At 40.4% G+C, this 26932-nt stretch overlaps 1 protein-coding gene across 4 annotated transcripts in view; it reads left to right on the plus strand.

The window, feature by feature from the left end:
- The first annotated feature begins 3198 nt into the window (after positions 1-3198).
- Positions 3199-26932, plus strand: part of pax7a (paired box 7a) — a 49553-nt gene continuing 25819 nt past the window's right edge. The window contains exons 1-5 of one of the 4 annotated variants that reach the window (XM_033626901.2): positions 3199-3691; positions 5002-5237; positions 6062-6206; positions 6603-6731; positions 26203-26402. In XM_033626901.2, the coding sequence (XP_033482792.1) occupies positions 3604-3691; positions 5002-5237; positions 6062-6206; positions 6603-6731; positions 26203-26402 (798 nt within the window). In that variant the 5' untranslated portion in view covers positions 3199-3603. The remainder of the gene's footprint in view (positions 3692-5001; positions 5238-6061; positions 6207-6602; positions 6732-26202; positions 26403-26932) is intronic. The other 3 variants (XM_033626902.2, XM_033626903.2, XM_033626904.2) reach the window with 3 other exon arrangements.

Here is a 26932-nt window from a genome sequence, read left to right on the forward strand (position 1 = left end):
CAGCTCTGACCGACATCTTTCACAGAGTGAATTGGCTGCACTGCAGAAATGAAACATATAATTTAAACATATTCAGCACACCATTCACTGAAGACAAAAGGTGTTGCTTGGTTGCTTCAGCACTCCCCCTCTTCACTTACTGGAAGATAAAAGCACAATTTAAATATAGTAAAAAATAATGTTTATATACACTTAATGCCTGTGCTTCTCGCCTTTGTTCGGCTCAGACAAAGATAAAGCCTAAATTGGCGATGCCTCTCATCAAAGGTGTTTTCTCTTTGTGTGAATAGCTAAACGTTGTGTATAGAGAAAATACATGTAGATAGGAGAGGGGGGTGGGGGGTGGAAAAGTGTTCACCTACAAGCAAAAAAGAAACTTTGGTAATTGCCATAACACAAATAATGAGGGGCTATGTAGGAAAGTGTTTGAAGAGCGGTCCTGATCAAGATAAGATTGGAGACAGTATCATGAGAGAGGGAGAGGGAGAGAGGAAGTGTTTTTCTGTCTGCTGCAGCTGAGAGGAAACTTAAGTGACAGAGTTACTTATATGAGCCAGATGCTGAGCCGAACCCCGCAGAAACAACCGGGCTAAATGGTGTTTTGGGTGTGACGAGGACGAGGAGGGATTCAGATGCCACTTGTGGTCAGATAATACAGAAACATAATGCATTCGCACAAACATCAGGAATACAAAACTGCTGTTTGGAGCAGCAGATCATTTACAGGCAAGGGTGGAGGATTTGTTTTAAGGGGGGGCACGTGAAACTGGGGTTTTAGGGTCCTCCACCAGGGCATCAAACACTTAATTCCCCTCATTCTGGTAAGTTTTATGCAGCAATTTGTGCCTTTTCTGCATCAAATTAAATGTATTTAACTTGCTGCTACTTTAATGTTTTATTTGAGGGAGGACAAATGCACATGCTCTAAATATTGAGAGGTCGCCCCAATAATCCACACGTGTGCATAAAGATGCCCAATGTGGCTTTTCTCTACATAAACCAATTGATTTATAAAGTGACAAAGTAGTCGCCCACTAGTGGACATGGTGTCACAACAATATAAAAATCCAATAATCCTAAACATACACCACTCAAACACCTTTGTAACATTAAAATCAACTGTCTGTGCTGCAGTGTTGAGCTCTAAGTTTTTTTATTCCTGGAGGTTTAATCAAAGTAAAACTTACAGTCCACAACATTTGAATTGGAGGCTTTAATAATCAGTTTCTTCTATTCAACCCTTCTGGATTCAGTTGGTTACCATCAATTAAAGTGGGTATTAATGGTATCATGGTATTAAATTGATCATCTGGCCTCTGAAAACGTCCTCAAACATGGTGTAACATTAAGAAAATTTTAAACACAAACAAACTGTAAAATAAAGTGAGTTAAGGCTGCGATAAATGCTGCCTTTGTTGAGCTTATAGTGATGCTGTGACATAGTGTTTTCACTGGGTTGTAAAGTTGTTTGTTTTTTAGTTTTCAGGGGTTTTACAAAGGTGTCCATGTTATTGTATCCACCTGTGAAAATGTGACAACTGATCTGTAGCCTGCTTAACTTTTTTGGGGATGAAAAGTAAAGTAGATCTAAAAAAAAAAATCCTGAAATGCTAAAAATGTGCAGGATATACTGCAGGAGACATGTTTTAGTGTGAAAATGTGTTACAAACTGAGCATCACATTTAATTTCTAAACCTGAAAATGTCTCTGCAAACTCATTTCTTTTGGGTGTAATTACCAACAGCTGCATAACAAATGAATAACAGGCTAATAATGACGAGGATAACAGAGGCCAGACCTGATGGTGGTGAACCAATGATATTTGCAAGGATTATTAGCTTTATTTGCGTGTCTGTGTGATTTAAATAAAAACAACATACCTGCTGCAGCTTCAGAGACACACAGAGGTGAAATATTTGCAGAAGAACATGCTTTTCATAAGAGAATTTTGTCATTGTTTGTATTTCACATGATTGATGCTTGACTTAATCCAGTGCTCTTTGCGCCTTCCCAGGAGGGTGAGGCGGTCTCTTTGTGTTCCTCTGTCCCATGTGAAGCAAACCAAAGCGGGAGAGTGAGGGTCATAGCTATTCGGCAGGGTACCAGATCCTTCCCACCGGCACATCTGCATGTGAAATCGCCATTTCACCCCTCCACACTCCCTAATTGTTGCTAAAATTATTTGTGAAATTGCCTTCCACCAGGAGTGTTTTCCACGGCAATTGTCACACAATTTTATATGCACGGTGGGCCCACAGAGTTGACACATGCACCTCTTCTTTTCTCCCATATGTGCTCTTTTTTATTCCACTTTAATAGTAGCGCATTATTTTTTTAACAATTACATTTAAGCAATTACTCCCGCGCGTACTCGAGGGCAAGTCAACCTGTTGTCATCAATAGCGGGTCGATCCAAATGTTGTAATTACCACAGAAGCTATAGGGGCGATTTAGATGTTCATGCTGCGCACATTTACTTAATTGAAAGGTTAACAAGCCAAAAGCATCTTATGGTCTAACCTTCGCCGGGCAGCTTTTGCGCAGCTTTGTGTCCATTCAAGAAACCGCGTCATCAACTCCACACTCAATTATTTTGGGGCCGTGGTTTTTTATTCACACGACGCTTGTGCACCGGTGCATCTGTGGAGGAATAATTTTGGATACAGGCGTTTACGCACGTTTACGCACGTGAAGTTTGATCCAAAACAAGAAGATTTTGATCAATTAATTCGGGTATTTTTGCAAATATGATACTTAAATCGGAATTTAACTCTTAACCTGCAGCCAATATGAAGAATAAAGTATTTTTAACAACTTGCAATTATGTTTTTAACGAAATTACAACAGTTTGTATACATGGTTCTGCTATTGTTGCTATATTTGCAGCTTTGGGCGATTTATTTTTTATTTCTGGAGATTCTTCTTATGAAAGAAAGACAGAAAGATCATTTTAAAAGCATTAATATTCCACAGGTTCGCTGAATGTCATGAGAGCAGACACATTTGGAAAAAGCCCGGCGTTAGAATAACATTTAGATATAATAACATTTCTGGTGTATGGAGTCTTATGAGGGAGGCAGCAGTGAATTAAAAGTGGAATGTGTTGCTCTGATTGGTCGGCCGGCTCCTGGCTAAACCCACTCTCTTTCATCCATAAAAGAAAGGCCAGCGAGCCTATGGGAGCGCTCGGCTGTCTCCTCCTACGACATGCACGAAAGTTGGCCACTTAAACTACTTCCAACCAGCCAGCAGACATTATACTGAACCCAAACTACACCAAGGGAAAAGAATAACTGCATTTCTTTCCAACTCAGGCACAACTTTACGCGCTCTGTTTCGCAGACTTCCCTGTTTAAAGGGATATTTTTTTGTTTTATTTGCAGCAGCTGTTGTTTTTTATATACATTTTTTGGCACGTTCATCGCACCGAGAGGAGAGCATCACTTTATTTTTCCCCCGGTGGAAGAAGGGCTCGTCCAGTTTCTCCGCCTGGGATTTGGGATTTGACAGAGCATCATCATCTTTTATTTTTTTGAGCATTTTGAAGACGTTCCGTTTTTCACTTGGACTGGAGTCCGTGGTGTTGTTTGTCTGAGTGGCTAAATGATGGCTACTTTACCAGGAACGGTGCCTCGGATGATGCGCCCTGCGCCAGGCCAGAACTACCCCCGTACCGGCTTCCCCCTGGAAGGTAAGAGACGTGACAGCGTGTGTTTGATGTGTGTGTGTGCCGTGACAAAACTCACCACTGCTCCACTCTGTCAGCTTGTAGCTTGATAGTCACACAGACCCGCACTTCGTTACCGGCGACATGCTGGGAAATAAAAAAAAAAAGGTGGGTGAACAGATACGACCTCTGGTCAGTGATGATTAAAGTTAACAGCCTGAATCAGCAGTGAATTATATTTGCAGGGAAAAAACAGCCGGCTCGTGCTTTTAAAATCAACCCACTGCTTTTTAAAAATACTTTAATGTGTTTTGATGCAGCCTGATATTATGTTATATTTTTATAAATGTGTGTGCATTTATTTGTAATTGATTTTATTTTTATTTATGTGTAAATAGATCCTCTCTTAGTACTTCCTGCTTATTACACCGGTAATATTTGTATTCATTGCAATTTTTATTCTCTAATTTCTGCATTTGATTTATGCTTTTGATGCTTATACTTTAAAATTATAGATAAATTCAATTGATGCTAATATTAGGCCTAGAAAATGATGTATTTTAAATAATTCTTTGTGCTAAAATTGAAGCCAGCCTGACAGTAATTTACCCTCATACTACTTAAAATAACAGAATATTTTTTGCACATTTCTGCACATTTTAAGAAGCATTTTACTACCTCAATTTCGATTACTACACACACACAAAAAGCAATCTAATTGTTAATTTTTTTTAAACTTCGATGCCCACACTCGAGTCGTCCGAACATATGGGCGGAAAAAAGATCACTTTGTATTTGCATGCATTTATGGAAACAGTTTTCCCATTACACCCAGTTCGTGCTCAAGTGCTCGGGACCGAAATGCACCAAAACCACGTAGCTCGCAAGTTACTCGAGCTGCGGGATTTGTTCAAGTGTCCTGCTGCTGGAAATGGCAATAATACACACAGCAAAGAGATGACTCAAAGGATCACATCAATATTTGTACAGCATGACTAGGAATAATCAAGGTGGGAAGTGTCACCCTCTTTAGTGTCTCTTGAATGTGAAATTGGATCCTGAAGTGGCCTCGGCTGCATGCTGTCAGACAGACACACTGACGCGGGCTGATTTTGGCACGACGCGCTCTTGAAAATGTAGAATATGATAATGTGCGTTAACTGCGTCCCATTAAAAGTCAGCAACACAGCAAACACGCCGCGATTTGACCACAACATAAAGTGAATTAGCTTCATGTAGCTTACACTGAGGTGAGCTAAAGAACAGGCATGTGTTGTTGTTGTTGTTGTTGTTTGTGTTTGTTTTTGAGACTTTTGTTGTTTATTGTGGCGCAGTATCCACCCCTCTGGGCCAGGGTAGGGTGAACCAGCTTGGCGGTGTGTTCATCAACGGGAGGCCCCTGCCAAATCACATCCGACACAAGATAGTGGAGATGGCCCACCACGGCATCCGACCCTGTGTAATCTCGCGACAACTGCGAGTCTCTCACGGTTGTGTCTCCAAGATCCTCTGCCGATACCAGGAGACCGGCTCGATCCGTCCGGGAGCCATAGGAGGCAGCAAGCCCAGGGTGAGTGGGGTCCGTGAACGGGGTCTGTGGGTCACTGCAAGCGCGAGGAAGGGCGTCACGAGGTGTGCAGGACACCTGAGTGGGCTCAGAGCTGATGGTGTGTTGTTACAGCAGCCTGAAGGAGGGCAACGAGCCAGACAGAAATATGATGTTTGACCTCAACTGTCTGGTATTTTAATGTCTTAAATATAATAATAATAATAATAACAGGGTGCGTTTATCACCAGTGACCTATGTGTCCTAAAATTTAAATTACACCTACATTACAGCCCACCTGTAACATCCTTTCTGTCCTTGCTCTTCATACTTAACGTTGCAGATGATTTTTTTCTTCCAAATTAAATATCCAATATTTTTCATAATCATTAAAAAAAATATCAGGAAACATTTACCCTAAAAAAGAAAATTAATTACAGACATTGAGAAGTCAGTTAATATATTAAATGTTTCAGTCAGCAGTGCTAGTAAATATATTATATTTGATGCTAAATAATGGCCATATTTTATCCTTTTCCATGACAGTATTTTTGTTATTTAAAGATAATACAATATATGGGGACACACTGGTGTTAAATATTAAGTTTATAGTGCCGTTCAGACCTTTTAATATTTGGCCTATTTGTTGGTTTATGGCATTCAATATTCCCATTAAAAATAGGCTGCACATATTTTATATTCTTGTCTTTTATTTTCAGTATTTTTTGTATGTTTTAAAGGATCACATTTTTTCATCTTTAAAAATGCCTTTAAATTAAAATTCCTATTTTTTTCCCCTTTGGCCCTTTTGTCTGTCTTCCTCCTTTCACACCACTTCAAACCTAAAGCAGGTGGCAACTCCTGACGTGGAGAAGCGGATCGAGGAGTACAAGAGAGAGAACCCCGGCATGTTCAGCTGGGAGATCCGGGATAAGCTGCTGAAGGACGGGGTGTGCGACAGAAGCACAGTTCCTTCAGGTGAGGCTTCATCTGGTAAGCTGCACTTTTTTTTTTTCTTATTACGAGCGAACACTGCAGCATCACTTCTGAACATCACTTTGAATCCAACATGTTTTGAGCCCCAGTTACTGATAATAAAAATGTTTCAGTGTAGCAGGAAGCACACCTACAGCTGTGTGACCCAGAAAAAAAATAAATCACCCAGTTGGGGGAAAATATGCCTTTGGTGCTCAATAGTTAATTTTGATTATTGCATTTATAGTGTTTTTACTTTAATATAGACTTTTATTTTTTCAACACATCATGTAAAACTTTTCCTGTGCTTTTTTTTTGTATGGTATCCTTCTAAAAAAAATGTATGATAGGATTACTATGGTTCTTTTATGGGTTTTAGAGCTAATCACCCATTTACCTTTTTGTTGCCATTAGTGAGCTCCATCAGCCGCGTTTTGAGGGCCCGATTTGGCAAAAAAGATGACGAGGATGACTGTGATAAGAAGGATGAAGATGGAGAAAAGAAAACAAAGCATAGCATCGATGGCATCCTCGGTGATAAATGTAAGTTAACAGCAGAAAGTATATGGCCCTTTTTGTATCTGTTTGAAATAACAAATTACCATCACTATTATTAGCAGTATCATTATTATCATTATGCAGGGTAAATTACAGCCTTGTAAGCAGGAAGCAAATGTTTTAAATAGACTTCCTACTTTACGTCCTCTTGGGAAATTGTCCCACATCCGAGCTGCAGCTAAACGCAGAGAATTTATTCCTGCTTTTAACTCCGAGCCAGCAGTTGTTCATTCACTCAATTATTTATGAGAGCCTTGGCAGAAGGTATTTAACTGCAGAAAATTAATTTGTGTAGCGAATTCCTGCTCATTCATTCACTCATTTAACGACCTCTAAACGACAGCTGACAGTTGACCCATTTCACAATCGATGTCAGTTCACTGACATTTCACCACTTGTCAGTTAAAGTGGAAATCAATGCTCATATTATTATTTGCTCTATTAGTAATGCTGCGAGGAGGGGAAAATAAAGCTTTGACGCAGGTACTCGCTGCCAGTGTTTGTCAATAGTATCTACAAGCTTGTAATAGCCTTAAAATGTGGTATGGAATATTTCTGTAGCGTGCATTTTTTCACATATTTAAAAATATAACTATCACACTTGAGAAATACACATTAGACTTTAAATTAGAGCATGAGTTGTTTGACATTGTACAACACAAACTTGTCATATTTATTATGTTTCACTGTTTTCTTGCACATTGGGTAACAAACGTTCAGCTTCCAGACGCTATAAAGGCTGCCTCTTTTGATGATCAAACATGACTGAATGGGGTTTAGATAAGAGTTCACAAAAGCTTCCCTCTCCCTCAAAAAGACACTGCCAAAAATTTTTCAAACTTGAAGATGAACTTCACGAGCAGAAACCTCCCCTCCATTGACGCCTTTCTAAAGGGAAGAGTCCGAGGTACAAAAGCAAATCCTGGAAAGCAGGGCAGCGAAAAAGGAGAGTGTGGGCCCGTCCATTCTCATTCAAAAAAGCGGGTAAAAGAGAGAGAAAAGTTTGGACAAAGGGCAAGGAGAGACATAAAAGGAGATGAATTATTCAGTACGCCCCGCTGGTAGATAGTTTTGTAATTTTATATAATGGCCCGTTGGAGAAGAATCAGTTGATAGCGTGAAAACGGTCTCCTTTTTTCTGTCACACCACGCAGTAATGTTACGAGGAAAAATGTCACAATTCTGTTGCAAATATCTCGAGTGTCCATGCAGACAGTTTGGCTGCAAATGACCATCGTTTTTAGGAGAGTCTGCTCGTTACGCGCAACTCAGCCGCGTAAAAGTGAGCACACGTCTCCTGCGTAATGTGATAGTCTGACCTGTAAAGTGTTAACTACATTATATTTATTATTATTGACTGTTATAATAATATCCACATAAATATCCACATAATGTTCCTGCTTCTATTTTTTATCCTCAGCGCTGCTTGTGTTTTAAATTGGGACTCAATTACGTTGCTATAAAAAGAGACGCACCCTGCGCGTAAAGCAGTTTAGACTACCGGCATCCGGATGGCATTTAATAATGTTAATACTTATTAGAGTAAGCACTGGAAACGATGGTTGCTGAATAGGTGGCTGTGTTCGTGCCGGGTGTAATAGCTCGCAGGCATGGTAAGAAATGTATTTATCCCCAATCAGCCCCTCACTCTCCGAGTTTGAAGCACAGCCCTTATGTGGAGAGGGGTTTTAAAGCAGATTAAATAGAGCCTTTTATTTCTTTTCACTTTCATCTCAGAGCGGAGCTCACAGTGGCTCGCCCAGGGCACAAAATTCATGAGATTTTTTTTTTCGTTTACTTATCCAGATTTTAAGACTTTATTTATTTATCTATTTGTTTATTAGGCCTGTGTATTTGATTTTCTCAGAGGTTACATCAGGGATTTATCCCAGCTCTAATCTAGCTTTATTTAACGTGTATTCAGACTGCTAACCATATTACAATATTGCAGAAATGTATTTTGTTGCTTGGAATCAAGTGTTATTTCTCAGAAGGATGCTGAGGAAGCTAAACTCAATGCATGCACCGAAAATACTTCCACCTTTTTTATTCTGATGATCATTAACCATGTGGAGATCCAGTGTTGTGTTTGCGCATAAGCTGGTGCGCACTTTAATGGTCATGTACGGCTGTTAAATTCCGCGCCAACGTTTAATTACGGGCAAGAAACTGCGCAAACTTGGACATCCCTTTTTGTTTTGCGCCACACCGGGCAAACAGAAAAGGTGAATCAGCTGTCCGGCGTCCATCTGCCACACTATCGCAGCCACCCTGACCGTCAGATGAGGTGGAGACAGGCGATGGACACTTCAGCAAATCGCAGGATTACCTGAGGTCCTCAATCTAATTAAACAGATGTCAGGTGGGATTATTTCCGAGCATCAGGGAGGGAAAGTGACAGAGAGGCGGAGAGGTGTGTGAGGAAGTCAGACAGAGCAAAGACCCAGGTTAGGATTGGCTGAGAGGAGGCCACTCTTATACTCAGTGAAACATTGGTGGAATGAACGTGAGGCGTAAATCATGACCTACACTTTGTTTCACACATAATTGTCTCTACATTTTCATTTCTCCATTTCGGCTCCAGCGTGCTGTAAATTACCCGGGGAGGTTTTTGCGTCATACGTCAACCAATTACGCAAAATACATTTTTTCTCTCTGACGTTTTCCTGCAGAAACAAAGAAACACACACACACACAATAATTTCTGCTGTTATTAACGACAGACTCTATAGTGACGAACAGTGTGAAAAGGTTCCCCCCCCTCCATGCTCTCCACGTCACAAACACGCACGCACCAACACACACACACGCGCACACCCAGTCTGTAAGTGTATGGTAATATAATGTAGCTATATTTCGGGTCTAAAGCCGTGCTGAATGAGAAGGACAGGGGAATGAAGCGAGAGACCACTTCAAACAAATCCATCTGGAACAGTGTGTGAGAGAGATTCAGTGAAAGTATGGGGAAGTTATTTAGCTATTAATAACGTTTTTTCCTCAGGCATTGAGAGTGACTCCATCTGCACTTTCTCGCAGCTATTTGGCTGGGTGGAAATTGAGGGAGACCCAAATGTTGGGCAGAGATAACATACCCATCATAGCCCAGACCCTGCGCTGTGCTTCACTGCATTAAACTCGGATTAACCTCCCCTGTCCCCGCAGCCACTCAAGCCACATCTCACTGGAATTTACATCGGTAGGCCTACATTTCTTCTTATGGAGGGGGCAGCAGCTGAAAGACGCGACACCAGCACAACAACAACAACAATAATAATAATAATAATGATAATAATAAATAAAATAATAATAATAATAATAGGGTTGTTTGTGTTTATAGTAAATTAACACAATTAATAAACGTGGAAAAAATAGGGCCTGTTAAATAATGATTCATTTTTTTAATTTTCAGATTTAGATTTTAATACTAAAAATAAAAAATAAACAGCATATGCTTTTATAACAATTAATGTAATATTAAATTGATTTTTTTTTTTTTTTACATTTTTACGTGAAAAATACATAATTACACAGCCGATTGAGCTGAAATATTTTTGTTTTCAAGTCCTACCATCTCTGAATTTAAATTTAAATTTGTTTCAACTGCTGATCACATGATGTTTAGTTGGCACCGGTGATAGTTAGCTACCTGTAGTCTTTCTCCTGTGATTGTAATAAACATATATCATGTCTCAGGGACTTGTGCAGCCCGTAACAGCTGCTCAGCATTATAAAAAATAATAATAACACGCCATATTTTGAGCACATTAGCTAGTTTAAATTGCATTAGCTCATTGGCTGTCAGGTAACTGCAGCATCTCAGTCAGTAGGCCTACATTGGTGTGACAAATTTCAATTTTAGCCTCAGTAATGTTCATTTTTTTACTTCATTTTTTAAGGTAACTGCAATATTGAGCAGGCTTAAGATATTTATTTATTTATCATTAAAAAAAGATGCTTTAATTTGTCCTTAATGACATATTGCGGTATTTTACGTTGAAGGGTGACTACCAGTGTAACAAATTAGCCTATTGGTTCCAGCAAGGTAACATGAGCAAACCGTGCAACATAATAAAACGAAACCCATTGCTTATACGAGTAATGCATCAATTTTTAAGGAGTGCACTTTAAGCTTGTAGGCCTACCACACTGCAGAGACGTTTCAGTGTCGGGAGCTTTAAGTGTCGACAGCATTAGGCTAAATAAAAAAAATGGAGTAGGCTTAAATTCATTCTGTGCTGGCATTTGACTTTGATCACATCAGAAATATTCATGGAAGCACAAACACTGGCTCTGCCACCATTATCCAGGCTGACAGTGATACCTCTCAAGGCTGTCTATTAATTAAAGTGGCGCTTACCATGTGGGACGACTCCCTATCTGGGCACAAAAATGGTTTTTCCATCTCTTGTGGGGCTCTTGAAAAGGGGCAATCTTTCCTCTCCAGCTTCTTGTGGGAAATTTAAAAGTGTACAGAGGAAGACATGGGGATTTCTAGCTCATTTATAAAGACGAGTTTATAATCCTTTCCTGCTTAATAACTTAAAAGGATTCAATTTCTCCCCTCATTTATGGGGTTATGATCACACATTGTTAAGCGCAGATAGCAGCATTTCAAGGTTAACATTTCCTGCTCGAAAATATCAGAATAGAAGCTGTAAGCCCATAGGTACCCTTTGTTTAGCCTGCAATTCCCCCCACAAATGCTGATAGGCCCATTTTAGATGTTGTTACTATTAATGTGATAACAAGGACGAAGCCGAGGAAGACCAAGACGATAAGATGCCTCCATGCCACCGAGCATTTTTTTTATATAAATGATACGATATTTAATTATAGCATATAATTTCACCATCGAGAATTACACTCAGTAGGCTTACGCAGACTCTGAGGATTGGATGTCTGGTTGGGGGTCTCAACCCATACGAGACAAATTAAAGAGGAAGCGTTGCCCTCCAGGTATCCTGTCACAACAGTAGGGTGCTTCAGCGCGTCTCTCATTTCTGTCTGTGTTTTATTCCGCCAATTTTCACTATGGGGCTCCGAGATCCTGCCTGCAGGGCTGTAGTCCAAAATAAATAGAAATTCTCATTTTTTTTTCTTTCTTTGCTTAAGTTTGACTTCCCCCTTCCCCTCTCTTTCACACACATGCATCACACATTCATGTCAACAGGTGGGAGTATTAGTGACACAAGTTGGTGTGTAACTTCATTTTTTTAAACGCCACGTTTGTGCCTGGCAAGTATGCTTTTAAAGGGCTGTATATAATTTTAAAAATGTCAGATTAATATGATTTATAATGTTTCTAGTGGTAAATTAATTTCAGGGTAATTTGGAGGATAATTTGTTGTGTTTTTGTTTAAATGTGGTGCACATTTTAGGGAATATTTTAAGTTAATTTTCTGGAAAATGTAACATCCTGTTATTTTTTATATTGCATGATTATTTTTGTGGCAAATTGCACCAAAAAACTCAAAATTCAACATCATATTGTGCACAAGCAGTTTTAAAAATGCAAATATTAGCTCGAGTATTTTTTGTGTGTTATCATTATTTAATATTATTATAATAATCATTTTTATTATCCCGTTAGTGTTGCCAGCCTGCTGACATCGCCTCAAACATTTACATTTCCACTTGAGGCGTTTAATGTATTCCCCCAAATTGCCGCCGCTTTGTTAGCACTGATGTTTAATTGGCTGGAAGAAGATGAATGAGGCTGACAGGAATCAGCTGTCCAGAGATTCCCCTGTGAGTCTGACTCGGAAATCATAACCTGACCAGCTTTTCCTCCTCTGAAACCAGCTCGTTGAACTTGTCACATCTAATTAGGGTGTTAAAACGCACCGAGTGCATCGGTGGGAAACAGTAGGTGGTTGGTCCGGGGCAGCCAATAAGGCCTTTTTGGGTCAGATGGTGGAGGTGGAGGTGGTGGAGGAAAGGGTGGGGGGTGAGCAGCGTGGTTGGATGGTGGTGATGTTGTTGAATTGGACCGCTGCGGGGTTTTATTTTCTAAGCAGGCCCCCTTTTTTTCCGCTATTACTTCAATTATGGCCATCCAGCGGGCTAAACAGGCCGGCCTGCATGGACTGTAGCCTTGCTTTAATTAGGTATGAAATTAATTAGAGCAGACATCTATTAAAGACTTTTAAGTTTGGCTAATTTTTTTTTACGCAGAGTTTAAAGGTATAACAGTGGATTAATGGCTTACAGCCAAAATTACATTTTATTGCATCCCATCATTTCTGCCTGTCTAACAGGTGTCAGGCAATCTGGGAATTTATAGAAAACTTCATATAATTATTTTTGTTTTTCAACTGTATTCTAATAAAGAAATTATAGGAATTTAAAATTTAAATCTTAATATTTTATAGGCACAAATTCTGCAAAATATATAAATATAACTTTAGCTGTAATAAGAGCTCCATTGCTTTACAAATACTCTCATTTATGTTCACAATTTAATTCAGTAAACAACTTTTTAACTTGTGCTGCTTGAGTTCATCTTGTGCAAATGTGCAAATACAATTGTCTTCGATTTTTTTAAGAGGCCGCATTCTCTTTTTATTGAATACTTTTTTTCTTGTATTGGTACAAAAAAAAGCTCTGTGATGTCTGACAGCCTACTCTCACCATTGTTAGACGAACAGCCACTAGAAAAGGACGAGAGAAAGAAGAGGGAGGAGAAAAGGCCCTTCTGTTATTTTCTGTCTTGAGACTTGCTGCATGGGCCATTCAGGCAAGTTGATGAACTCCTCCAAAAAGTTTATTAAGGGGTTGAAAACAATAAGAACTAAAGCCTTTGGGTGCCTGGGCAGACAGTTTATAAACTAGCTGCTATTGTGCCTCAAAGGCAGATGCATGAATACTTTTGAATAGGGGCCTTCAAACTGACACGATCAGGCTGGACAGCAGCAGTTTTAAAGGGAGAGAGGGTGCTTCTGCTGCAGCTCAGATCTCTGCCCTTTTTTTGCATTAATGTACATCTGCAAAGGAAGGGGGAGGAGGAGGAGCTGGGCACTGTCTGTCAAGGCCACGCTGCTTTTCCCTTGGGCTTTACACTATGTGTGCTTAAAAAAAAAAAAAGCTTAAACAAGATGTATATGTTAAAGTAAACAAGCACTTTGTTAGACTTTGCTCTGAGGAACTCGTAGTTTATAGGTTCATGTTTATTTATTCTCCAAGTCTTTTTTATCAGCGTCATATTTGGTGAAATTCAAGCCAAAGAAAGTCTGTCCTGTGAATCATCATAAAAGCAGATGGTTTAATACCTCGCATCCTATTTTCTCCTACTACTAATGTTATATTTTGGGTGTGGAAATTGCACAAGCTCTTATGTGGAGACCAAGAGCAGAGTGTGACAATTGGGCTTTCCTGTTAGTGCTGAATCTCAAAAACAAAAAAAAAAAAAAAGCTTTCAAATATTCCTGATCATTCATGCACCCAAAAGCAGATAGAAAGCAAGGCAGAAAACTGTTGTGTGCTTTGGCGACGTGGATCCACTGTTGATATGTTGTTTTTTTTGAATGGGGCGCGCTGGTTACGCGCACTCAAGAAGATACATTATTCCCCTCCTTTTCAGTAAACAATGGACTGTCACTCTTTATCCCTCTTCCCTCCTCTGTCCCTCCCTCTCCAGCTTTCTCTTTTAGTCCTCTCAGTCTCTGGCTCTGTGCCTCACAACATCAGAGGGAGTCCAGTGATTTGTGACCCCAGCAACCCACACTTAATCTCGCTAAAGAGGGGGAGCATCCAGTTTGCAGCTTGGCGGGCCCCAAATAGACCAAGCCTGCTCTGGCAGGTGTCAACATTAGCAAACAATTGGTCCCCAGTCCCATGCCCCGTACCCCAGTGCGACACTGAACCTAAACTATTTGAGGCGCGCTGAAAGGAGCCACATAATAGGGAATGTGGAGGGGGAGGAGAGGAGGGGGAGGACAAGGGAGAGATTACACTCTCAGACAGCTATTAGCAGGGATGAGGCTTTTCTAAACAAACAAAAAAAAAAGAGAGAAGAAGACGATCAATACTGTGTTAGTTTACCAAGTGGAGTCATCATTGTGGCTTTGGAGTATTTATTTTCTGCTCCATTGTTTTTCTCGACTTCTCAAACGTCTGTGGGCCGTATTGGCAATCCAATTTAGTTTGGAGGGGGGGTCCCTGGGAGGCCTATTTCTTCTCCCGGGCAGTTGTGTGTTAGCTGCGGATTTCAATTGCAGTGGGCAGTTCATTCATAGATTTGTAATGAATCCTGATTGGTGAGTATTACCTTCGATGGTGGACGCTGACTGGGCTGTCCGGAGGGAAAACAACACTCAGGGGTGACAGAGCTCTGCCCCAGCCCTGTGGGACTGCGGCCCCTCTACTTCATTAGACAGGAGTGTCTTAGCAAAGAGAGAGGAGGAAATGGGAAGAGAATGAGTTGACACGTGGACTGTTGCTGCTCTCGAGTGGATATGTGTCTTGACAAGAGGGCCAATGTTTTTTTAAAGGCCATTTATTTATCTCTCACTGCTGATTCCCAGCCATGCCACGAGGAGAGACAAGTGTTCTCAGCGGGGGAGATTAGTTTCAAAGGTTTTAATGGAAAAAACCTATAGTTATAGGACAGGAATCTCATTTAATTGCTTTGAGATGTCCTCTTGGCGTCTCTCCTCCTGGCCCCCAGAAAAACAAATAAATAAATAGTTCAATTCAGGTAACATCCGCTCAAACAAACCCCCTGGTGCAGCTCTTCTGCACACATCAGTATTAGAGAGGCTGTAGTCATTTTTCCTGCAATAAAACAAGCATAATTAAGTGACCTCATGACCTCTACAGACAATAGTGCCTGTTGTCAGAGAGCACCAATAACAATGTCAACAAGCAATAAAATGATTCTGAGCATAGGTGTAGATTTTGGATGCGTCCCCCTCAATAAAAGCGTGAGAGTAGCAGAGGACTTTTATTTTGACAAAATTAAAGACCTTTAAATTGATGCAGAAAAGGCAAAAATTGGTGCTAAAAAATTCACCAGAATGCAGGAAATTAAGTTTAGATGCTCAAAACGTTCTAGCGGAGGACCTCCAAACATCTAGTTTCAAATGTGCCCCCCTAAAAGTGTTGAAACAAAACCTACACCCTTGAATCTGAGCATCCACGAAGCCCCAAACACACAACTGACCAGACTGTAGGTAAAATTAAGGTTCGCTCTTTTTGTTTCTGTCTCGCCTAGGTGCATTGCCAAAGGGGACAGACAGTTTACAGAGTAATTTCACCTTCAAGCAGTATTTAATTAACCATGTAATTCCATAAATCGTCATCATTTTGCCTAATAAGTTATCTACCAAACAACATAAATGTCGTTGCCGGCTGTCAGATAATGACAAAGGCCTGTTAAATTCACCAGTAATTCTGCAGTATATTTATGTGAGCCATATCAGTCAGGAGACAAGTATTGGCGTGCGGCTGCCTTTTTGATTTCATCCTAATATAATCTCCCAACAGAGAAATCAGTAGCATCTTGTCTTTATGCCTCTATTGAACTAAACAGTCTTTTTTCTGTGTGAGATTTGATAAACACTGTGAAAGACAGTTTTTACTAACTGCTTTTGCAGGTATTTTACAAATATCCGACAATATATTAGCTCACATTTAACATAGTTTTGCATTTGTTTCCCTTTTGTATTTTATAGATATGAAATATGATAATTTATTATTGTAAAAATAGTAAAAAAGGGTCAATTTTAGTCTTGCAGTCTCATTCTGAAGATCTGTTTTTATTAAATATTGTGTTTTTATAGCATTTAAATTTTATCTTAAAGCCCGCTCTTCAGATTTTTCCCCTGTAGCTTGAGGAATATAGAATAAAATATATAGTGTAATTGAATTTCCCGCCTGTCTGAGATAATCTTAGTAAAAATTTTAAGACGAACAGTGTAATAATAAGCAGGACCTTTGGCAGGAACAGATCTTTGTCCTGGTGATTAAACCATTGTTGTTCTGCCAAACAATAAAGCCGAAAGGATCACACAAATGAGTATACAATACATCAGGACATCTCCGGCTTTATTATGTCCATGTTAAATTGTGCAATGGATGAGCAGGTCAGAGCCACGTAATTTATTGAAAGAAATGTAGTTTCCTCCAATTCGCCTTGCCACCTAAGGTTGTCAAACTCTGACAGCTGGCACAGATCGGGGACAGTGTGTTGCATTATGACCATCCACTGGTTACTATGGAGCTGCATTAGAAAAGACAAAAGGCATTTCTGGCTAATTTTATTACAATACAGGAATAGCCCACATAATGTGCAACAGTAATTACGTTTAGCACAGTGTGCCCGCGCTCTCCCTCAGTGATGAATGAGAAACATTGACCATGGTCTGCTAGTTTAAAAATCGCCATTAGCCTATGCTACTTAGGGCCAGAACATTTCACATTTTATGCTCTTGATCTGCTTCAACACTGAAATATTCATTTGTTTTAATTGTGCATGTTTTCCTTTCACCACCACAAAGACAATAAACATGTTCCCTAAGTGTTGCAAATCAGAAATGTGTTTTTTCCCCACCAAGTTAAAATGTGTAAGCGGTTGTCCAAACAGTGGGGTGGAGCTCCTGTCCTTGCCGACAAAATAACAACTTCAAATGTTGTCCCCTATTTTCAACTAATGGGCTTATTTCTGCATCGTCAGTCATTCTCTCCTTGGGGAACATGTAGTCTCAGTATAAAAAGCTTTGCTACTGTGCCACATTACAACCCCTCAATATTGTGGGAAACTCAGAAATTAATGCCAAGCACTGTAATGCTTCTCTGTGCCCAAAGAAAAAGCTCTTTACGGGAAACATTCATTAAATTATTGAATATAAAGGAGACAGTTTGTTTCTTTGGAACTGAACGTCACCTCACTTTAACACAATGTAGCATAATAGTGTTTTTTAAATCAAATATAAATTATATAAAGATTATGCAGCCATTTTCCAAGGTTTCAAAACCAACTATACTGTTTTTATTTTGTCCAATTAGAGACAGGATGTGCAGAAATAAAGTTGTATTCAGACACATAATTCAGCAGTTAGAAGTTCCAAAAAAATTTCTATAAAGATAAACCTGCCCATTAATTAAACATATGCATAGTTTTGGGGGCTTTGTTCACACTAGTACAGATTTTTTATTAAAGTTTCCATCATTCTTTTCAACTCTTCTTCCCTTCCTGGTGTCCTCTATATCACACAAACTTTTCCACAATATTTGCTGCCCAGCCTTGTCCAGAAAATTAGGAAACTTCCCTTGGGCACATAAAAATGTCCGCTGTGCATTCCTATACTGTGCCCAGTAATCTCTCTTTGGCTTTGTTGAGAAAATGATTTGTTCCTCCAGGAGACCTCGGCTCATAGCCCTGAGACGTTACTGTTTGATTTCCTGCGTAGGTTTTTAGAGCTTTTTGCTGGGGGACCGAGGTTCTGGCTCCAGTGCCATTTGGCACAGACCCCCATGGGCTCCTTTTTTTACTTTCTTGTGCTCTCTGTTAATTTCATTACTTTCGCTGTGACCTCAATTAGCAAAGACTCGAGCTCAGGCGGTGACATTCTGCTCGACAGAAGAGGAAACCTGGTGCAAAGCTCAGTGTTAGCGAGAGGAGAAGTGAGAGGTGGCAACAGTCCTCCTAACAAGGTTCAGATTTGGTGTCCTCTGAAGTCTTTATGGGTCCATGTGGCTCTGTTAGATTCTTTCTAATCTGGCTTTGTTATGCCACAGTTGGAAACGATATGATAATTTAGCAAGTAAATTCAGTTCTCACAAAATGTGGGATTTTGAATTGTGTGAATGATGAAAACTAACATATTGGCAATGCCAGAAGTGCATTTACCGTAATATCTACATGAAAGCAGTCTTTCAAAACAGTCGCTTATGTTTTAAAGAAATAATAAAAATAACTAAACAATACTCCAAAGTACATCTTTGAGTTAAAAACAAACATATTGTTTAATATCCTAGTTTTAGCCAGCAGTATATTAAAGAAAAAGAATCCCACCCTTCAAGCCCTTCACGCTTTCACACTCAGGCAGCGCAGAGGCATGGGGAGTCAATATGTCAGCGTTTATGGATGCCCTGCGGAGCTGCACAGGGCTGTCAGGCCCCTATTCATGCTCTAATGGCCCCCCGAGGAGCTCGTCTCTCTGGGCTGAAAAGGCCGGGAGGCCCAGTGGACGCCCTGTTGTTGAAGGTGAGCGTGCGCTCTCATGGACGCGCCGCGCCTTCATCCATATGACAAGAGCCATAAAAGAGCATCGCTCTCGCTGCTTCTCCCTCTCTGTCTCCTCTGCTTTCTCTTGCGTCTCCCCCTCCTCCTCCTCACCTCCACCCTCCCTCCTCTCTCCCACTTTCTCCCCACCTCAAACAGAGAAAAGGGGGCTAATTGTTTGTTGTGAGAGCCAAAGATTATAGAGCCTCCCATCTTTCTTCCTCCCTTGCCTTTTTCTCCTCTTTTTCAAGCCCCCTACTCCTTTTCTAAAGAATGTGATTCTGTCCGAGAGACAAGGGAAGGAAAGTATTGGAATTTTCCTGAGGAATGTCGACGTAAAAGAGCCCAACACTCTGACACTGGCAGGGAGAGGTTGATCGTTTGGTAGCAAAAGCAAGGCGACCTTTTCTTTCTTTCATCAGGTAGCTTATTCTGAAGTTTCTACCAGCTTCTCATTAAGTTGAGTAAATTAAAAACTCGTAGCTGTACACAAATTTTAGATATCCTGCTGATGTCTACTTCCGTCTCTAGCTTGTCCTATCTTACCACTTGAAATAGATTTTTGGACGAGAGCCCTTGGCCCTCGACCACCTGCCATAAACTGGTAATTGACATGATAGGCATGAGACAAAGCTGAATCCAATGACATCTGTCCATAAAGGTGAGCTGAGAATGATTTTATTTTCGATAGACGGTGGATTTTTAATATCCTTATGTAAAGTTACACATCTCATCCAGATTCAATTTCAGCTAAATGTCAAATTATGGCTCAGAGAAGGTCACTGACAACCAGAGGAAATTGATGATGCATTTTGGCATGTTACCAAACCAAGTAAACAGTTAACTTGATTTTGCCACATATGCAGCCTCTTCACAAATTGTTTGGCATGTTGATTGGAATATTTTTGATCTAATATATATGAATAAGTTCCAATTATGCTGAGGCTACGCTCACTTTTAGAGTTTTGTTTTTGTTTTTGCACTGGCAGGGAGATAACTACAGGAGAAGATTATTCATAGAGAATTTGTCTTTAAACCATTCTGGTTATCGCTGTCGTCTATCTTGTATTCACATAAGGTTCCTATCTCAGATACATCCTTCGGTAAATGCCTTGAATCACATGCCTCCTTTAACATGGCAACCCCTTTGGGATGAACAGGCAAGTGCATTAAGCAGAGATGCCGCACCATTCTCAGAAAAATGCAAATTGGGAAGTTGTTAGTTATTTGATGTTGCAGCACGATCCCCCCCGCCCCCGAAACATCCCTCCACTCCAGTGTTGGTGGTTGAATCGCATGCAGTCCTGGGGACAGGCAGGGCTGTTTATATGCAGGCCTGGAGCAGCAAAGACAGCACAGAGACAGATGCATGTCAGAGATAGCAGATCCCATCTCAGGCAGATGCCTCTTATCACAGGCCTGTTTGCATAATTAGGCCTTTTGATATTCACCCCCTCTGACTGACAAAAAGTATAATTGCAGTATCAACTACGACAAAAGGTAGGCACAAAATAAACAAGTCAACATAAATAGGGAGAAAAGACGCGGTGTTATTTTTGTCCTGTGGGAAAAAAAGAGGGAGGAAAAAACACCATTTTAAACTAAATCTGCTGTCAGTCACAGTCAACTGGTGTGACTCGGTGCTCAGAGGCTGGTCCTGTGAATGCCTGCAAAACACAGAGCGTGAGGCCTGATTGTAATTATGCTGGAACTAATATGCTTTTCAAAATGAGCCATTATGAGCTAATGCTGCACTGCCAAAGCCCTGTCTGTTTTTGTCCCTCTGTCTTGGATAGTTTGCAAAGGTATGGCTGATATTGAGGCCATGGGTTATGATATCAGAGACAGTCTGACTGGGATGAGCACTGCTTAACTTTAGGCTAATACTACTCACAGGTGAGTCAGAGATGAGGGCTAAAACACCTGACACCTGCACTTCTGCAAAGGGGTGTTCTTTAAAATGTTTCTAATAGAGAAACCTACAAGTTCTGATTATTATTGCATTTTATTTGCACAGAGGGAGTGTAATTTATTTTTATTTCATAGCTTACATTTGCAAAAAAATGTGTTAATATTGTTGTTGTGATTAAGTTTTGTTATTTTATTTATTTTCATGACTTTAGCTGTTCCTCCCCTGCACGGTACATGTCTGCGTCAAAATGCAAATTTTTACCCATTTTTATTTTTAGATTTTAGTTTACCCTTTTTTAAAATAAAGCTTATTCACATTGTAAACATTTTTCTTGGTGTAATTCACACGAGCACCCAATTCCATGCGTCTTTTAATAAATAATTTCATAGATTTTTGCTACTACTTTTGATTGTAATGCTTCATGATCCAGGCCAGTTACTGGTTTTTTCACTCAGAAACACCTTAATGAAGTATTTCACAGCAGGACAGAGGGTCTTTGCATAAAACTGGGCTGTCTATGCAGTAGAAAGAAAATAAAATGGTGCTATAAAACTAGAGAAAATAGAGGAAAGGGGCTGCAACAGTCATTTTAGCTCAAGAGGTAGAAACCCTACAACTACCAGAATGCAGTTCACCACTATGGACCAATAGACGCTCCCGCTGTGTGGTGACGTCATGCAAGCTTGGCCGTTTTGTTTTTTCACTGCTTAACAATATGGCGTTGGGCTACTAACTGCTGGTGACAAACTATTTCAAATAATACTTAAACGGTAAGCCAAAATATGTTTCTGAAAACCTTTTGGGCGAGAAATAGGCAACGCAGTAACAGACAATCTGGTATATTTCTATCAGCACTGCCTAGTTTTACCGTTTAATCTCCATATTTATGCCTTGGTTCATTTTCAACACCGGAAACAAAATGGCGCCCACTTCCTGGTTACAAACTCCAGTTTTACAACCAAACAATGTATTAAATTATATTTCTGAAGACATTTTAGGCAAGTATAGGTCTTACAGTAACATAATCTTGGTTTATATCTGATCAACACTGCTTAGTTTTACCATATGATCCAGAGAGATGCAGGTGTCACTCTCATTCTGCTCTACACTCTTTGTGTCTGTGATGGCGGCCATATGAAAATGCAAGTATGATCAGCAGCACTAGTTTATAGATGTTAAAAGACACCTAGAGAGATGAGCAGGGAGATGTGACCACTGGTATAATGGAGGGAAGTTTACCACAGTTCATTTACACATGCTACCAACAATACTATGATAAAAAGCTAGTTGAAAATCGACAAAGTTTCCCTGCTGGTATTTAGCCAACATTTTTTCAACAACCTGGCAGACGTTAAGTTTATTGCTGTTGTCGTGTATCATAAATCTGTAACCTTACAGATCACTTGGCTAATTGCCGGTATTGAGTGGACAGCTGTCTGTTTAATCTGCATTACCTCAGCGTCTCGGGGGTAAAGGTGGAGGACTGGAGGAGTCCGAGAGGGTTGGAGGGAGGCGAAGGAGGAGGCGGGGAGGGAGGGGGTCGATAAGAGGAGGGGAGGGGTTTTGAGGAATCAGGGTGATGATGAGGATCCCATCTGCCTGTAGTCTGAGGAGTCTGTCTGTGGGGTCAGCAGGGGAGCATCAGGGGAGAGAGCAGGCTTTAAACCTCATAGTAACCTTAAAACTATTAACTAGCAGCACAAGTCCTTCAAAAGCAAGAGCTGTGTTTTATCTAAAGGGTCTGGTTAGAATTAAGGCATCATTAAAGCAAAGTCACACCAGGGTGAAAGTCTAAGTCTGTAGAGATTATTCCTAGCTGTTAATAATAACTGTTAATCACTGTAAATATATTATTTGACAGTGTTCATCCACTGTGTGACAGTAGTTTGCTTAGTAAGAGCTGAGCTTCCCAGCATGACTATGCTCCCGATTAAAATATGACTTGTTCCCACTTCTATGACCCGAACATTAGCATCATTTTTCCCTCCTAAAGTGATCACCTTTTTATGTTTTAACAATTATATGTAGAGCAGTCTTATTATATGACAGCAAATTAAATCTTTAAACTATTTTCTGTATTCAGTGGTGGAGTGCAACAAGTACATTTGCTCAAGTGCCAAACTTAAGTACAAATTTGAGGTACTTTTACTTTACTTGAGTATTTTAATCTCATGCTACTCTACTTTTACTTTGCTACACTAAGGGAAATATTGTACTTTTTACTCCGCCACTGTTATTTGATAACTTTAGTTACTTTATAAATTAAGATTTTTGCACACAAACTATATCAAAATATACAAGTGCAGCTGAAACAGTTAGTTCATTGAGTAGAAAATTAATTGGCAACTATTTTGATAATCATTCAGAGTTGTTTTTTTATGCAAAAACATTTCATGGGTCCAGTTTCTCACATATGCTACTTTTCCTTAAAATCATTTCAGTTTATTAAATTGATTTAATTGTCTTTGAACTGAGTACTTTTACTTTTAATACTTGCATACATTTACCTGATTGTAGTTACACATTTTATTTAAGTAGGATTTCCAGTGCAGCACCTTTACTAGTAAGAGAGTATTTCTCCAGTGTGGTATTACTACTTTTGCTTAAGTAAAAGATCTGAATACTTCCTCCACCCCAGCCTGTATTTAAACCATCTTATTTACAAGTCGTGACATTCATTACAGTTTCGGTTAAGGTAGCTTTTACTCAAGCCATACCCAGTGTTATATCTAATCTTAATCAAGCACTTACCTAGACAAAGCAATGTGCAAACCTGATTAATTCCTTTTCGTAATGGGCGCAATTCTAAATCAATATTGGGGGAAAAACCTCAGAGGGCCCCTGGAGGAGAGTACACGCCGCTAATCGTGCCCACTGGATGGCACATAATTAGATTCTAATTGGACGATAAGTAATGAAACAAAGCATGAGTGGTTTATCAATATCCCATGAACCTGTGAATGGAATTACCTCAGTTGTATTATACGAAGGTCTAATCAGAATGTACCTTTTTGTGCAGAGCAGACCATTAAGGAATTGACCTCAGCAGCGCTGCAGGGATTTTGTTCGCTGAGTCTTGTTTTGTCTGTTAAAGTTGCCACGTGTGAGAGGAAAAAGAAGACATGAAATTATGATTTTAAAGTGCTTTGTCAGGAAAACTCAATGATAAAAATGGTTGTTTTCTGTCTTGTGCATACTGACATGTATTCAAGCTGGTTTGTAAGCCGTCTTCTCTTTGGACGGACTGTTGTAACCGCTCTGTATGTCAACCAGGAATCAGTGTCAGCCACTGTCTTACATCAACATGGAGAGCAGCCATGTGTTTCAGTGTATTCTCTGTCTTCTGTTCGCCAAATGTAGTCGGCATATAGATGAGTTTTACGTCCAACCCCAATCCCAGTTGGCCCCATGCAGCGTGTGCCATTTTCCATTTTCCCTTGCTCATTACAGGCAGGGCTGTTGACCTTGTGCTTCTGGTTCATGTACAAGAGCAGATGTGTTGGCTCTGTGGGGCTTAATGGAGAGCAGCAGTACAAGCTATTGTCTGTCGAGGTTTATCAGTCATTAGCCTGATAGCATGCTAAATGTGACACAGATTGCCACAGCGGTTTACTTGCAAAATAAAGTCTGTGAAAGCAGCTCAAACAAAGGGGAGGAAAAGAAAATAATTTGAGGAGGAGAGGACTTTAGTGTCTTTCTCAGAGCCCCCTTGAGTATGTGTCTACTCTGGCCCCCACGTCTCCCTGTAGGACACAGAGGTGACTTTGGAAAGTGATCTGCAGACTGCCGTGCTGGTCTCAAGTGTCGTCATGGCAAGTTACCGGGCAAATGGATATACGCATCCTCATGAAAACCAACAAAGGGATATGTGGTGTATGTACATATTCAACTTTGTATGTTCAAGGGTGTTCTGCAGCGGAGTGAGCCTGTGCTTCAAGAATCAATCTTTATTAAAAAGGATAAGACTGAAGAATTGATTTAATGAATGCGGCCTCATGTCCTGCGGCCACTTGTAATCCGCAGAGAATCATTGAGCATGAGCTCAGGGGGACAAAAATGTTCGTAGAAGACTCATAGAGTGGCCTGTAATGATAGTCTCCATATAATCCCATAATTCCTTGTTTAATTAAACTCTGGAGCTGGCCTTGAGACTCCGCCAGCTCTGTTGCTCTTTTGTTCTCACAGTTGTTATTTGGAGGCTAGGTTTGAGTATTCTTTTGTCCACTTATGTTGAAAGATTGGACTGGAGTGAGCTATAAACAGAGATTGGCGCTGTGAAACAATGAATTAGGCGGCAGGAAGTCGCTCGGGCAAGACGTGCAGGTGAGCGTTATAGTTTTCATTTGAGCTGAATAACGGAGGGCCTCTGTCAGAAGCAGAAATCTCTTCATACACCCTCTCCTTCAATATCTCCCTTTATTTTCCCTCTCCCACACTTTCTGGACTGTGCATGATGCAATCCAACTAGGCCTGGAGCAACACTGGCACATCATGCCGCCTTGTCAATGTCTCAATGAGGAAATTATGAAAATATGAATTTTATGACATGAAATGAAAAGGGCCATGTAGTTTGAATAGACATGCAGAGGAGGTGAAAATGATGCAATTTTCTAAATTCAGTTATAATGGTAATGTGCAATGGTAATGCGTATTTGCTGTCAAAAATTTCCCTGTCGGCCCGGATTGTACAGCTTTGTGCTGTATCTATATTCCTCGAGCAAAAATTCAGCTTAGTTGAATGCCTAAAAAGTAATGTAAAATATGTTCTAATTCATTTAATGACAGCAGATGGAAACACATGGGGCTGAATGGTTTTGGTGTGATATTGTGTTCTATTTTATACACTTTGGCTGAGCTGTGTATGAGCAGTGTGCCCTGGGCCAATGAGAGAGAAAAGCAGGGTGAGGAGCAGCAAGGTGGCCTGTGCAGATTAACCCCTCTACCCACCGACACCCCCGCTCCCCCTCAGCCCTCTGCCTTCACAGCCTCTGGGGCCCCTCACAGAGGCAGGATTGTGTATCAGGGCCTACTCTATATTAAATAAATATCCACAGATTAAGATAATATTCTCCCAGTTGTATATTCAGAGAGGAGTCGCTGTCATTTGAATCCTCTATGTTGCCAGTCCTGCTCTCCGGAGCAACAAAAGAGCCTCCAAAATGTAGATAATGCTGTTAGAGCTCCTTCTCGATCAGCTGCAGCTCACATTTGATGCTATTTTCTACAAACAGTCCTCACTTAATTCACACAAAGCACTCCTTTACTTGATTTCGTTCCATGATCACACAGATGGCCTCTCTGTCTTTTTCTTTTCACCTCAGGTAACCGCACAGACGAGGGTTCGGATGTAGACTCGGAGCCCGACTTGCCCCTGAAGAGGAAGCAGAGACGCAGTCGCACCACCTTCACTGCAGAGCAGCTGGAGGAGCTGGAGAAGGCTTTTGAAAGGACACATTACCCAGACATCTACACCAGAGAGGAGCTGGCTCAGAGGACAAAACTCACAGAGGCCAGAGTACAGGTTAGACATAACAGTGACACCATCAGTGAGACCATATCAGTTATTAAAACATACATATGATGGTTAGTGTTGGGAAGGTTAATTTTAAAATGTAATCTAGATTACTAGCACTTTGTTCAAAATGGAATAAGGAATGTAACTTTTAATCTTCAAAGTACTGTAACTCATTACATTTGATTACTTTTCTAACAAATGTTTCCAACTGGGCAATAAAGCTGAAGGTTTGACACCGAGCATTTTGATGCTGACAGCATTTTCACCGCTGGTAAACAAGCTTTACACTGTACAGTAATGTTACAACCGTTTTCTAATTCCAGCAGGAAAATGTTGTTGAATTTCCAGCACTGAAAGGCGTTCTTGTCTGACGTCACGGTCAGCTGCCCTGGCCTTGGCTCATTGCAGGCATCGCAGACTTGGTTGGTTAGAGCAGTGCGCATTGATTTGATTGGCAGACGAGAGGCAGTGCAGATTCAAACAAGACTACAAAAAAACAACATGCAAAATTTGAGCACATACTGCCAAATGAATGG

This window comes from Epinephelus lanceolatus, chromosome 1, assembly GCF_041903045.1.
Source record: "Epinephelus lanceolatus isolate andai-2023 chromosome 1, ASM4190304v1, whole genome shotgun sequence".
Taxonomy (NCBI): domain Eukaryota; kingdom Metazoa; phylum Chordata; class Actinopteri; order Perciformes; family Serranidae; genus Epinephelus; species Epinephelus lanceolatus.